The following is a 12202-nucleotide window of genomic DNA, read 5'->3' on the forward strand; positions in this document are numbered from 1 at the left end:
AAAGGACTTGTATCGGGAAAGTTTCATCGGAAAGAATTTTTACGAAAAATTAACTAATGAACGGAGACGCAACAATAATTTCTGTATCAGACAAGTTAATGAAGATAGAATGAGGACTAAAAAAATCTTGATCTTTCAGTTCAGGCCAGCATTAAATAAATAAGTCTGTGCAATGCCTCTACTTCTTAAACTGTAAGTCTGTACAGAGCAAATTAAATGTTACAAACTGATTTACACTGGATCTAAAGTCACTATTATTTGGCCAGATACAAGCTCCAAAGATGGAAAATTACTTTCACAAATGGATATAATGAACTGATGAGAATTGTAAATGATGATAAGATTCAAGTTAAGTAGGAGTTTTAATTAATATACCAAAGACAGAAACAGTAAAGAACTCAAAAATCCCAAAAAGTATACAAGAAAACAAAATATCTTTGGAATTAATAGTACAATTAACTCTCTCAATACTGATAGGTAAAAGTGCATGTTATGCCTTTTTCCAGAGTTACATTCAAAGTTTAATTAAACTACTTTATTATCAATATATATGAATAAACTTGGCATCAAAATGTAGTTAATAACCCAGATTTGAATACTATATATATTTTAATTCCTTTATTTCAAAAGGAAATACTTAAATAAATTCTCAGTCTCTAGTTGTCTAAGTAACATGACATTTGTTCACTCTGACTTGTCCATTTTGAACTTTTTCATCACCCCTAAATGATGTCCTAAGTTTAACATAGATTACTCATTACAGTTCAGGTATTACTAAGACATATTCTGGTTTTTATAGCTTTTAGCATTCAATCTCCTTTGTTTACAGAGTTATAAATCACATAATAAAACCACTTGCCACACCTTCCTATCACATCCTCTCTTTTATAAATTACCAGTAATTCTCTCTGATGTTTGTTATTAGATCATTTTAACTAATAGAAAGACAAAGTATTAACTTACCGAATGATGTATAAGATTACATCGTTCTCAGTAGAGGTGTTTAGTTATTTCATCTACTGACTGAAAGTTGATACCGCTGAGTTCAGATTGAACAGTAAAGGGAATTAATTTAAGACACTTATGTCTTAGTTAGAAAGCCAGTTATATTATAATAGTTATAGGACATTGTATGGTTTGTGCATGTTGTTATTTTGTGTTCTTAAGTGAATATCTCAAATAAAACAGTCTGAGTCACACGTTGACTCAATATATATTCACAGACAAGTCTTTACTAAAAATACTTAATTAAGAAAATCTGATTTTCTGTGTACAAATACTTGTATTGTTTACTAAATGCTTGCTAAATTTCATGAAGATGCATAACTACATTAAAAGTTATAATTTGTATACTTTCATGGTTACCTGGTGGTTCAAGATCAGTCAAAATGATTAAGCCCCTATAGAGAGAATTAATATATTATTAAGTCACCTAAAAAAATGAAGAAACATCATAATTTATTGAAAATAGAGAAAAACAGAAATTCAATGCTCTTAAGAACATCCCTACCAATCTCTAAAGATTTATTGACCATAGACATAAATACCAGTCACTAAGCATAATAAGTTGTGCTATCACAACTGCATGATAAAAAAGTTGATAATTAAATGAATCCATAACTTCATGACATATAAGATCTGCATGATACATAAGAAACTGCTAACCCTTGTATGAGCTGTAAGTGAGTGTTTTCTACTAAGAGATAATTAATGCATTTTTAGAGTACCAAAAAGCACATGACTACATAAACTCCAAAACAAAGTCTTTACTAGAATAATTTGTCAAAAGACATATCATATATTCTGCCAATAAGGTTCTTGAGGGTTAGAGAAAGTGAAGTACAGCAATAGTAGGGATTATTTTAAGATTTTCATCCAGAATGCTAGAATTAAACATGTAAGATCAACTGAAAATGGAATTGACAGACCATCTTGCAATCAAGTACCTCCACACAATGTGCTGGATAAAATTTATTTATTTTAGTGCCATTTACTTCAGCTTTAAGACAATATTGTGTAGAATAAAAATGGTCATACAAAAGGCTAAACAAAACAGTTACAGTTGGTACTACCAAGATGAAATCTTCCAAAAGCTGGAAACAACAGGATTTAAGAATACCTTGGAAGGAGTGCATGAAAAATTCCACTGAACTGACTACTGTCAATTTATGGAAGAGTAATGCCAAATCTCTAACTTGTGTTCTAAAAAAAAAGTACTAGAAAAGAAAAAGCAGAGGAGACAAATACAAAAATTACAGAAGTTTTAATGTATTTCATCCAGTACCACAGATTAATACTGGACACCAATACAACATACTTGGAATAGACCTTTTATAAAGAGGCTGGAAGTGTCTTGAGTACCAAATAAAGATAATGAAACATTGTTACAAAATTTGACCAATGAGCCTGTTTCAAGATAAGCAGCACCCAAAGAACCTCTATATGACCAAGGATATAAATCAGTGCTTTTTGCTAAAATGTATTAACTTTAGAAAGAAAACCAAGACAACTATCCTTCCTCCTTTTTCAGGTAGAATCATATAAAAGTAGAACTAGACAATAATGAACCAGAAAGTCATGGAATGAATAACATAATATCTGACACTCTTACCAACAAGCTACTATACATAAAGCCATGGGTTACATACTAACATCTCTCATGTTTGATAAAGAACTGAGAGTCCTGTCCCAATCTCCTTAACAGTCAACACCATGAAATGAAAATGAGTTTGCTTTCCACCATTCACTTGATTGCACTGTTCAGGGGTTTGACAATGAGAAGTTGAAGTTAACCAAGGGCATGATAATGATAAGAAACCTGACAACTCAGGATTTTAGCAGTGGGATATAGAGTGATTAAAAGCCAAGAGGAAGAAAAAAAGATACACGTCCAATGTTTCATACAACAGTGAGACAACCCCTGTTTACTTGGTGAAAAATATCAGCAATACAGAGTGCTATATTTCAAGGAATACACATGTCAGGCCAAAGATTATTCAACATAATATGTTGAAATACCACCTGAAAACATAGCAAAACTGGATAGGGATTCTTCAAACAAAATATCAGAAAAAGAAGAAATAACCTGAGATATAATACACAAAATTAAGCCAGATTCAGACTTTTAAAACTGCTTCTTAGAAAAGAAATAAGCTCTCAATAAAAATGTTTTCCAGGGATGAAGAAAAAATGTCCAAAGCAAGCAATAGTCCTAATGATATGGAAGAAAAAACTTCTCCTCCAATTAGATCTCAGGACAAATTAAAAAATTGTAAGATATATTAATTATGAAAGTTACTGAAAGGGTTTCAAAATTTATGGAGATTGTAGTATTAAGCAATAGAATGTCATTATTATTTGTAAATGATATACTGGTGCAAGTTTCAAAATATTTTGAATTTTTCTTTGAATATCTGTTGATTGTTTTTAATATTTTTGATACTTAACAGCTACAATTTAGTCCAAAAGGTGGTACTTTTGTTTGAATATCACAGAATTTTTCAAGAAAAATGTTACTATTAATTTTAACTTTTGACCAAAGCAAGCTACCTAAACAAACCAGAAGTAAAAATTAACATAGTAATGGATCTTTTTGTTTGTTATTAAGCATAAAACTACACAATGGGCTATCTGTATTCTACCAGTCATAGGTATCGAACCCCAATATTTTGTGTTACAAACCCTCAGACTTACTGCTGAGCCACCAGGGCATTATAGTAATGAATATAACTAACTTAAGATGTTAGGAAAACTCAAAGGTTCGAGAAATTAATTTAACCCAAATATACAAAACATTATAACCCAAATGCTTTTGAAAGGCCCTTCAAAAGCACTTGGGTCATAAGGTTTTGTACCTTTGTATAACTAATTTAATATTCTATTCTTATTTTAATAATTAGAATGGCAAGGAAAAATTATAGAAAATGTTTCAATAAATCTTAGAAAGGAAATGACAGAGTACTTATGAAGGAAGAATCAAGAGAATTACTTTACCAACTTCTTTTCTTGAATTGTAAAACCTGCAAATAAGTTATTAGATTTAAAATACTGTATATCTCAAAACTCATCAAAATGTCTGTGATTTATACGTTAGTCCTAAAATAAATTAATAAAAAGCTTAACACAATTTTTGCAATCACTAGAGATAAGAACTTCGTTTAGATATTATAACTGAAATATAAAGTAATGTATCACATTTCTTTTAAACCTATAATTATTTTAAGGATTCTAAGTAAATACTTAACTAACCTTCTTCATGTTCTTCTACTGCATGGTATAGTGCTGGTTCATAGGCAGCATGTAGGTTGACAGCTACAGATGTAATGGGAAAGTTTTCTCGAGCTGTTTGTTTCTTGTCTTCTTCTGCTTCCAAAGCTCTGTGTATCAACTCCACCTGTTGTTTCCTTCGAGTCTTTGTGGCTGTTACAAAGGACCTCTGCAACTGTTCCACAGACACAAAAAGAAACTTACAAACAAATATTGACAATACCGATGTCAAGCCACCTGCTAATGTTAGTATTATTCACCGGATGCTCACTAAAGTAAAAAGTTTAATAGCATAAAAAAAAGAGCACATAATTGTACTTCTAAGCAAGACAGACATAGAAACCCGGTATTCCTTAAGAAGAACTATGCAGTATAATGTTGGCCTTTTTCTTTAATCATCTTACTTGGGAATAATATACTTTAAAATGTTCATATTATAAGGCTTTATAGGAGTTTATTAACAAAGCAGAAGTTTTATATCTGAAGTTATACTGCTTGGAAAATCTGCAATATTATTAAATGAGAATGGAATCTTTCTCATCTGCATTTCTTTTTGATAAAAGTAATCATTTTGCTTATTACTAGTATTGGATACACATTTGTTGCATTTCTGTTTGTACTTTTTTTCACTAAAACTTATACCACAAATCATTTTACAAAAAGTAGCACCTAAGTCTGAATTTAGTACATAACCTTGACAAGATTTAGTATGCACCAAATCAAAACTTTAAAATTATCAAATTTTTTTACCATAATACGAATACACTATAGAAGATACAGGTGTGATATTGCATATCACACTGACCAATAATGAATGCTTATCCTTTTAAAATATAAAACTTTATCAATAATCCTAGATAAGCATGGTCCCTCTATTTTTCAAAATATAAAATTTTTACCGATTGATCCTGATTGATGGTGACCTCTTCTACTTTTGTTTTCACGTGAGGCAACCATGGAGGGTCAGCAATAGGTACAGAGTCTATGGCTATCTTTGGTGAAGGGAGTGTGAACTCAACAACTGGGGGAGGCACCTAGGGTAAATGAATATTAAGATCTGATAATCTTGTTTATTCTAATAATGCAACATAGCACAGTAAATTCATTTCAAAAAAATGTGTAAGTTAAGAATACATTATCAGTTCATAAAAATAATTAAAGTTTATAATATTAAAGAACAATTAAAGACTTAAAAGCCAAAATACTAATTAGAAGTGTAAAATTTGCAAGAATATTTAAAGGTTAAATTTATCATTATGCGAAAGTTTAAATTAAAAAATAATTTTCTCATTGTATTAAAATGCTAAATATTTATAGTGTTCATTATCAGAAATGTCAAGATTGTTAAAAGTTTCAAGGAATTTTATAAATATATCAGATGAATTAACATTAACTGATTTTTAGAACAGTAACAATGGCCTCATGAATGTGGCTATAAATACAAAGACCTGTATCTTCCTATGAAACAATACACTTTTCTTTCTCATTATCTCTTAAATATTGAAAGAACAAAATGAGCAATTCAGGTGTCACTGACCTTAAAATACATTTGTGCTCCATCTTCCATCCTTGGCCAACACTGATTTCTAAATTGCCATAGGGCATGAAACCTAGAAAAAATCTCAAAATTGTTTTTACTTGTAATTATCAAACACATTCATCATTAACACCATGACACAGTTTTTTCAAATGACAAGCATACTGAAGAATATAATTGTAGCTTACCCTAGCAACTATTGAGGTAAATGTCCATAACCTAAGCACTTTAGGGATATGAACTATAAAAAAATTACATAACTGAAATTATATTTTTTGGTATTTTAAAAAATCAAATGAATTTAAAAAAAGTTCAAATGACTAACAATCTGTCTTAGTTAGGTCAATATTCAGTCACTACTTGCAATTCTTCCAGAAATGTTTGAGATAGTTGTAAAAGAATTTAAACATTAGGTATTATTGTAGACAATGTGTATTTTCTCACTGCTTTCTTCACTGTATGCAGAGGTAAACTTGTGCTACTTGTGCCAGCACACTGGTCTAGGTGATACTGTTAACACACACAATACATCACTATTTCAAGTGGTAAATTACATTTTCTGTAGAAACAATGTAAAACTACTTATATATACAAACTATATTTTGTTGTAGAAACAACAGCTATCAACATTTAAAGAGATATACTTTATATTTCGTTAAGTTGTCCTTGGACTGAATACATCAGTAATCTTGGGCTTGTGCAATACTTTTGTAATAAAGGGTGCTTTGTAAAGCACATAGCCAAAAGTTTTTAATGAGTGAGTAGCATCCATATGTTGCTTTCTAATGAGCAAAATAACATCTGGAAATTTTACATAAAAGCTGTGACAAAGAGCACTGTTAGTCAGTCAGTTTTGGAGAGCCTGCCACCAGCTACCAGTCAGCAATACAAAATTATGAGTTTGCAAAGCCACCAACCAACCATGCCCATTTTCATCTCCCATGCAAGTTTCAGATTACCAATGAGTATAAGTTCTTTATACATAGATAAAAATGAACAGATTTGTTTGATATAGTATTAAGTAACAACTGACAACATAATGCACTTTGAGTAATGGTTAATAACAGGACTATACCCATTGTATTGTGAATATTGTTTGCTAATGAATGTTGTATGATTCCTAACAAAAACCTCCAACTCTTTCCTGATTCTCACATAAATCTTTTTGAGTTGGTGATCGGTGTACTAACACAGATACATTAATACTACTTGTAATGAGCAACTGTCCTCATACAGTGTATGTTACATTAATTTACCAAATAGTATCTAGTTTCTGTTTTAAAAAAATTCTACAATTTAATTTAGGTTTTCAATCAACTTTTAGGTCATGAAATTTCCAAACTTTTATTGTGAGACATTGTTTTGATAAACAAAACACAAATAAAACATTAAAATATTTCCTTTCATCTTAGAATTTCATTTTGTTATTGTTTATCAGAAAGTTTCATTTTATATATGCAGTCAATTTCAACTTGACTGATATTCATTAATATATTTTTTATGCTATATTTTGATAATTGCAGTAGTCATCATTTTTGTTATAAGTCATAAAAAACACTATATAAGCTGGCAAAGATTTATTAATTACTCAGGAACTGACCTTTCAAAATGGTTTGAAAAATAGGCTAGGTAACAATATTTTGGCTAACAATATTCTTGGTTGACATTAATTTATATCTAACAAATACAGTTTCTTTTCAATAAATACATATTTTTAATTATACGTGTTACTTAAATATAAACTTAACAATAATATTCAATAAATAATGAATTGAGTAATCAGAATATTTTGTCATCACCTACAATACTTGCTAAGCCTACAGTGGTGGAAAAATTTACTGCATCACCCAATTTTTTCATTCTTTTCTTCAGAATCACCATCTGTTTTGAGGCCCTAATGGATGTAGATGCAAATGTGTTTCATGGATGATGCAATACTGTTTAATTATTACATCAGCAGCTTTATAGGCTGTCTGGGTATTGCTTCAGCCAGTTTTTGGCTATAAATAAAGGTTCTTACTGAGAGTCAGTTTAGAAGCCTATTTGCTACAATATGCATGTGATGCTACCATGGCCAAAGGTTGTAAGTCAACTCCACAGAGCAAACAAGGACTTTTGAACAGGCAGATTAATGTAAGAATTAAATTTAATCAATCTACTGTGAATTGCTTTATGCAGAGATATAGACAGACTGGCTGTATGGAGCAGCAGAAGGAATGGGGTAGGAAGAAAACTTCCACAGCAGCTGACAATCGTGTTTTGAAACACATAAGCCTGCAGAATTGTGGACTGTCATTCACAGATCCCAAAAGAGGATGTCAGGAAACTTCAGGTGTCACTGTTATTGCAAGCACCATCTGGTCTTGCCTGTGTTCAGCCAAGAAAGCAATCCCTCCTCATCAACCAGATGAAGTAGATGAGACTCACTTGGTTCAAAAAACATGCTGACTGGACTGAAGCAATTTGGAGCAAAGTGATTTTCTCAGTCAAATCACAGTTTAACCTACACAGGTCTGATGGGAAGCACTTTGTACAACTTCAATGTGGAGAAGAGTTTTATTCAGTGTGTTTGAATGCAACTGTGAAGCATCCATAGGGTCATGTGACACAGGGATGCATCTCTGGCCAGGATGTTGAATGCCTGCATTTTGTGAAAGGCACTGTCAATGCTGACAAGTACATCAAGATCCTCAAGTCTTGGTTAAAGCCAACAATTCAGGACCATTTCAGGGAAGCTCACCAATGCACATTCCAGAATTACTTTGCTCCATGCCTCAGGGATAAAAATGTTGTTAATATTCACACACTCTATGCAGTGAAATAAAGAGGAATTTCACTCTACAGGTATTGAAAAGACATCTTAGATTTATTTTATTGCTTCAGATGAAGGACTAGCTTCAACGGAAGAAAATTAAAATACTATGCTGGTCAGGCAACAACCCAGATAATTGGTAATAAAGTGCAAGAGAATAAACCGAGAAGTACCTTGGAATTTAGGAAGCTCTAATCTGTATGTGGCATCATGAACTCAACCCTGCTTACTTTCAGTCCCTCGTACACTCTATGCCACAGTGATGTCAAGTAGTTATCAAAGCCAGAGGGGCATAAGTTAACGAAATATTAAAACAAGAAACAGATTCTGTGAACACTTTTTGTCAATTATAGTAGTGACATTATCATTAAATCTAGGTTTTCTAACTCAGAGAACATTTTCGTGTTTGCCAAGTATTTGTTGATCATCAGCTGTAATACGGTTGGCACGGTTGATTTGTTAATAAAGATGCATATATGTGTTTCGATGACTGAAATATGTGTCAGCTTACACAGACACATTATCCATAACCATTTTATTCTAGTTTTAACACTTCCACAATGCACAATCTGGTAAAGAGATGTACAGTAACCAAGAAAAATGTTAAAAAAATTGGGTGATACAATACATTTTTACACCACTGAAAGTTTACCTGATGTCTTGTTGTGAAAGAAAATCTCAGTAGCTTTACCACAATATAATTCAACACAAAAACATTTTCAGAAATGAAAAGAACATATAGAGAAGCTATAAAAAATTACCATGTCTGTAGTTTGTTCCTTCACTCTATGTGAATGACTGGGTCAAGGTGTGTATTTTCTAACCTTGTACATACTTCAAAATTCAGTAGAATAAATATATGTAAAAAAATCTTAATCTTCACTTCTGTGTATCATTTGACACTTCTTTGTTCCACACTGTGCATTTTAGATATTCTCTCTAACACTATTTGAGCTTCTGAGATTAATACAAATTACAAACTTATAGTATAAATATTTCTATGACATAATCTAATTTTATAGCATCAAATCTTCTTGCTTTACGGAGATATAAACCAGAAAGTCAAACCCATTTGTCATGCACCCTCCTATCACATACTGTCTTTCAAAAAATGTCAATAATTCTCTCTGATGTTTGCTATTACATTATTTATAGCCAATAGAAATATTTTAATTTACTGATTTACATATAAGATTAACTCATTCTTACAACAGTTTATGAATAATTCAGCCTATAGATTCAAAGTTGCTAATGCCAAGTTCTGGTTTATTAATGAAGATTTAAGCAATATTCCTCATCCTGAACAATTGCTAGATGGAAACAAGATGATCACATTAATTCTGAACTTGTTAAAAAACTTGAGAAATGTTAAGAATGATAAAGATTCTGGGCCAGATAATATTCAAAATATTTACTCAAGGGTTTTGAAGGAGGTTGAGGATTAGATATGTGAGACACTTACCACTATTTTTTCAAAGTCTGTGAACAGTGGGTAGGTGCCAGAAGATTGGAAGTTGGCTAATGTTACTCCTCTTTTCAAGAGATGTGATAAAAATTGTTCCAGTAATTATAGACCTATTAGTCTTATATCAGTGGTGGGAAAAGATGTTGAAAGTTTGATAAAAGATGCTTTGCAAAGTCATTTAACAAAGTTTAAAATTTTGTTGGATAATCAGCATAGTTTCACTGGGGGAAAATCTTGCCTTACTAATCTTTTGACATTCTTATTAGAGGTTATTGCTTAAGTAAATGAGGATAAGGGTGTGAATTTGATGTATCTAGATTATCAGAAAATATTGGATAAGGTGCTACATAAAAGGTTATTAAAAGGTTCTTTTTAGGTATGGTTGTTAGGTTGGCTTATTGGAGAGAAAATTGGCTTGATGAAAGTTGGGCAGAGGATTGTTATCAAAGGATAACTAGATTCATGTAACAAGTGGAGTACCCTGGGCTCAGTGTTAAGACCTTTGATCTTTTTGATTTACATCAATGGCATAGATGTAGGAATGGTCAATAAATCATTTAAATTTGTTGATGATATTAATGTTTTGGGTGTTACTGAGTGTGAAGCAGATGTTGCTGCTTTGCCAAAAAAAATTGTATTATTTCGTACATTGGGCAAAGAAATGGCAGATGGCTTTTAAGTACAAAGAATGGCATGTGGGATATCACAATTTGAATTATGAGTATACTTGTGATGAGAATAACCTAAACAGTGTTATGGAAGAAAAAGATCTTGGTGTTCTGGTTGATCAATCTCTTAAACAATGTACTATTGATTGTGGCAGGGCAAATAGAATACTGAATGAGGTTATAATACCTTTGTATAGGTCACTGGTCAGAAAACATTTGGAGCACTGTGTTCAGTCTTGGGCTCCTTACCTTCAGAAGGGCATTGAACTGTTAGAAAGGGTTCATAGGAAGGCTAATAGGGTGATACTTGGGATGGAAAGGTTATCATACAAGGATATATTAAGATCTCTGAACTTATTTTCTATTAAAAAAAACGAGTTAGAGGGGATCTGATTGAGCTGTTTAAGATTGTAAAGGGAACTGAGAGTGTTGATGCATTATCTTTTTTTTGTATTTAATGGTGTGAATGGTAAGTCTAAGGGACACAAATATAAATTTTGACAAGAGTCATTGTAAGTTTTTAGAGTAGTTGGCCTTTGAATGATAGGGACTGGCTTTGAGTGTTTTACTTTTATTTTAGAGTTTAGTATAGTAAACAGACCAACAGGTCCCCCACTGTCCTTAACCTGTATGTATGTAAGGGAATTATTTTAACCCTTTCAGCACAGGTACCCTTTACTGCGCATGACACAAGGTTTTAGTGTCTTACATTCAAAATTTTATTAAACTACTCTTTGTTTATGTTATACCTATTAGAATAGCATAAAATCTTAGCTAATAATCCATATTTTAATAGTATACAAGTTTTAAGTTCTTAATTCTAATACGAAATATATACAAAAATCCTGAATTTCCACTAGTGTGACACACATGACAAATTTTGTCTTAGCATGTCATCATCCCTATTTTATCCATCACCCCTTGAAAATGTACGAAATTAAACATAAAAATGCTCTCTGTAAAATCATTATTGCTCAAACAGACCATAACTTTTATGGTCTTCAATTTTATTTTGCTACAGAGCTATCTAAGAGAAAATCAGACCCCTCCTGCCACATCCTCTCTTTCACAATTGGTTGATAGTTCTCTCTTACATTTCATTATATATTATTTATAACCAATAGAAAGTCCAGGCTTTCATCTATCAAACGGTGTATTGTATAACATTGTGTTTTGAACTGATAACCATCAATGACACTCTGAGTAGCAACATTGTTCCCATGGGAAAGTTAACGACTAGCTTGGATGAATTTCTAACGGCTCTTGTTGCAAAGTTAGAAAGCCAGGAAAATTTTTAGAAGTAAGTGAATTTGTCTACTTTTTGCATGTTATTAGTCTATATTTTTTGATGTATTATTTAATTAAATAAAAATTGTTAAGTGCTTTACTATAATCACTAAAACAAATCAGGCTTAACTCTCATCGACAATCAAGGGCAAGAAAAAGAAGATTGG

At 31.6% G+C, this 12202-nt stretch overlaps 1 protein-coding gene across 5 annotated transcripts in view; it reads right to left on the bottom strand.

Annotated features, from left to right (window-relative positions):
- LOC106465571 (protein unc-80 homolog) overlaps window positions 1-12202 on the bottom strand; it is a 138172-nt gene that overhangs the window by 83043 nt on the left and 42927 nt on the right. For all 5 annotated transcript variants that reach the window (XM_022393494.1, XM_022393492.1, XM_022393493.1 and 2 more), the window contains exons 16-18: window positions 5804-5876; window positions 5166-5300; window positions 4249-4441 (exon numbers count right to left, since the gene is read on the bottom strand). In XM_022393494.1, the coding sequence (XP_022249202.1) occupies window positions 4249-4441; window positions 5166-5300; window positions 5804-5876 (401 nt within the window). The remainder of the gene's footprint in view (window positions 1-4248; window positions 4442-5165; window positions 5301-5803; window positions 5877-12202) is intronic.

This window comes from Limulus polyphemus, unplaced genomic scaffold (assembly GCF_000517525.1).
Source record: "Limulus polyphemus unplaced genomic scaffold, Limulus_polyphemus-2.1.2 Scaffold1985, whole genome shotgun sequence".
Taxonomy (NCBI): Eukaryota; Metazoa; Arthropoda; class Merostomata; order Xiphosura; family Limulidae; genus Limulus; species Limulus polyphemus.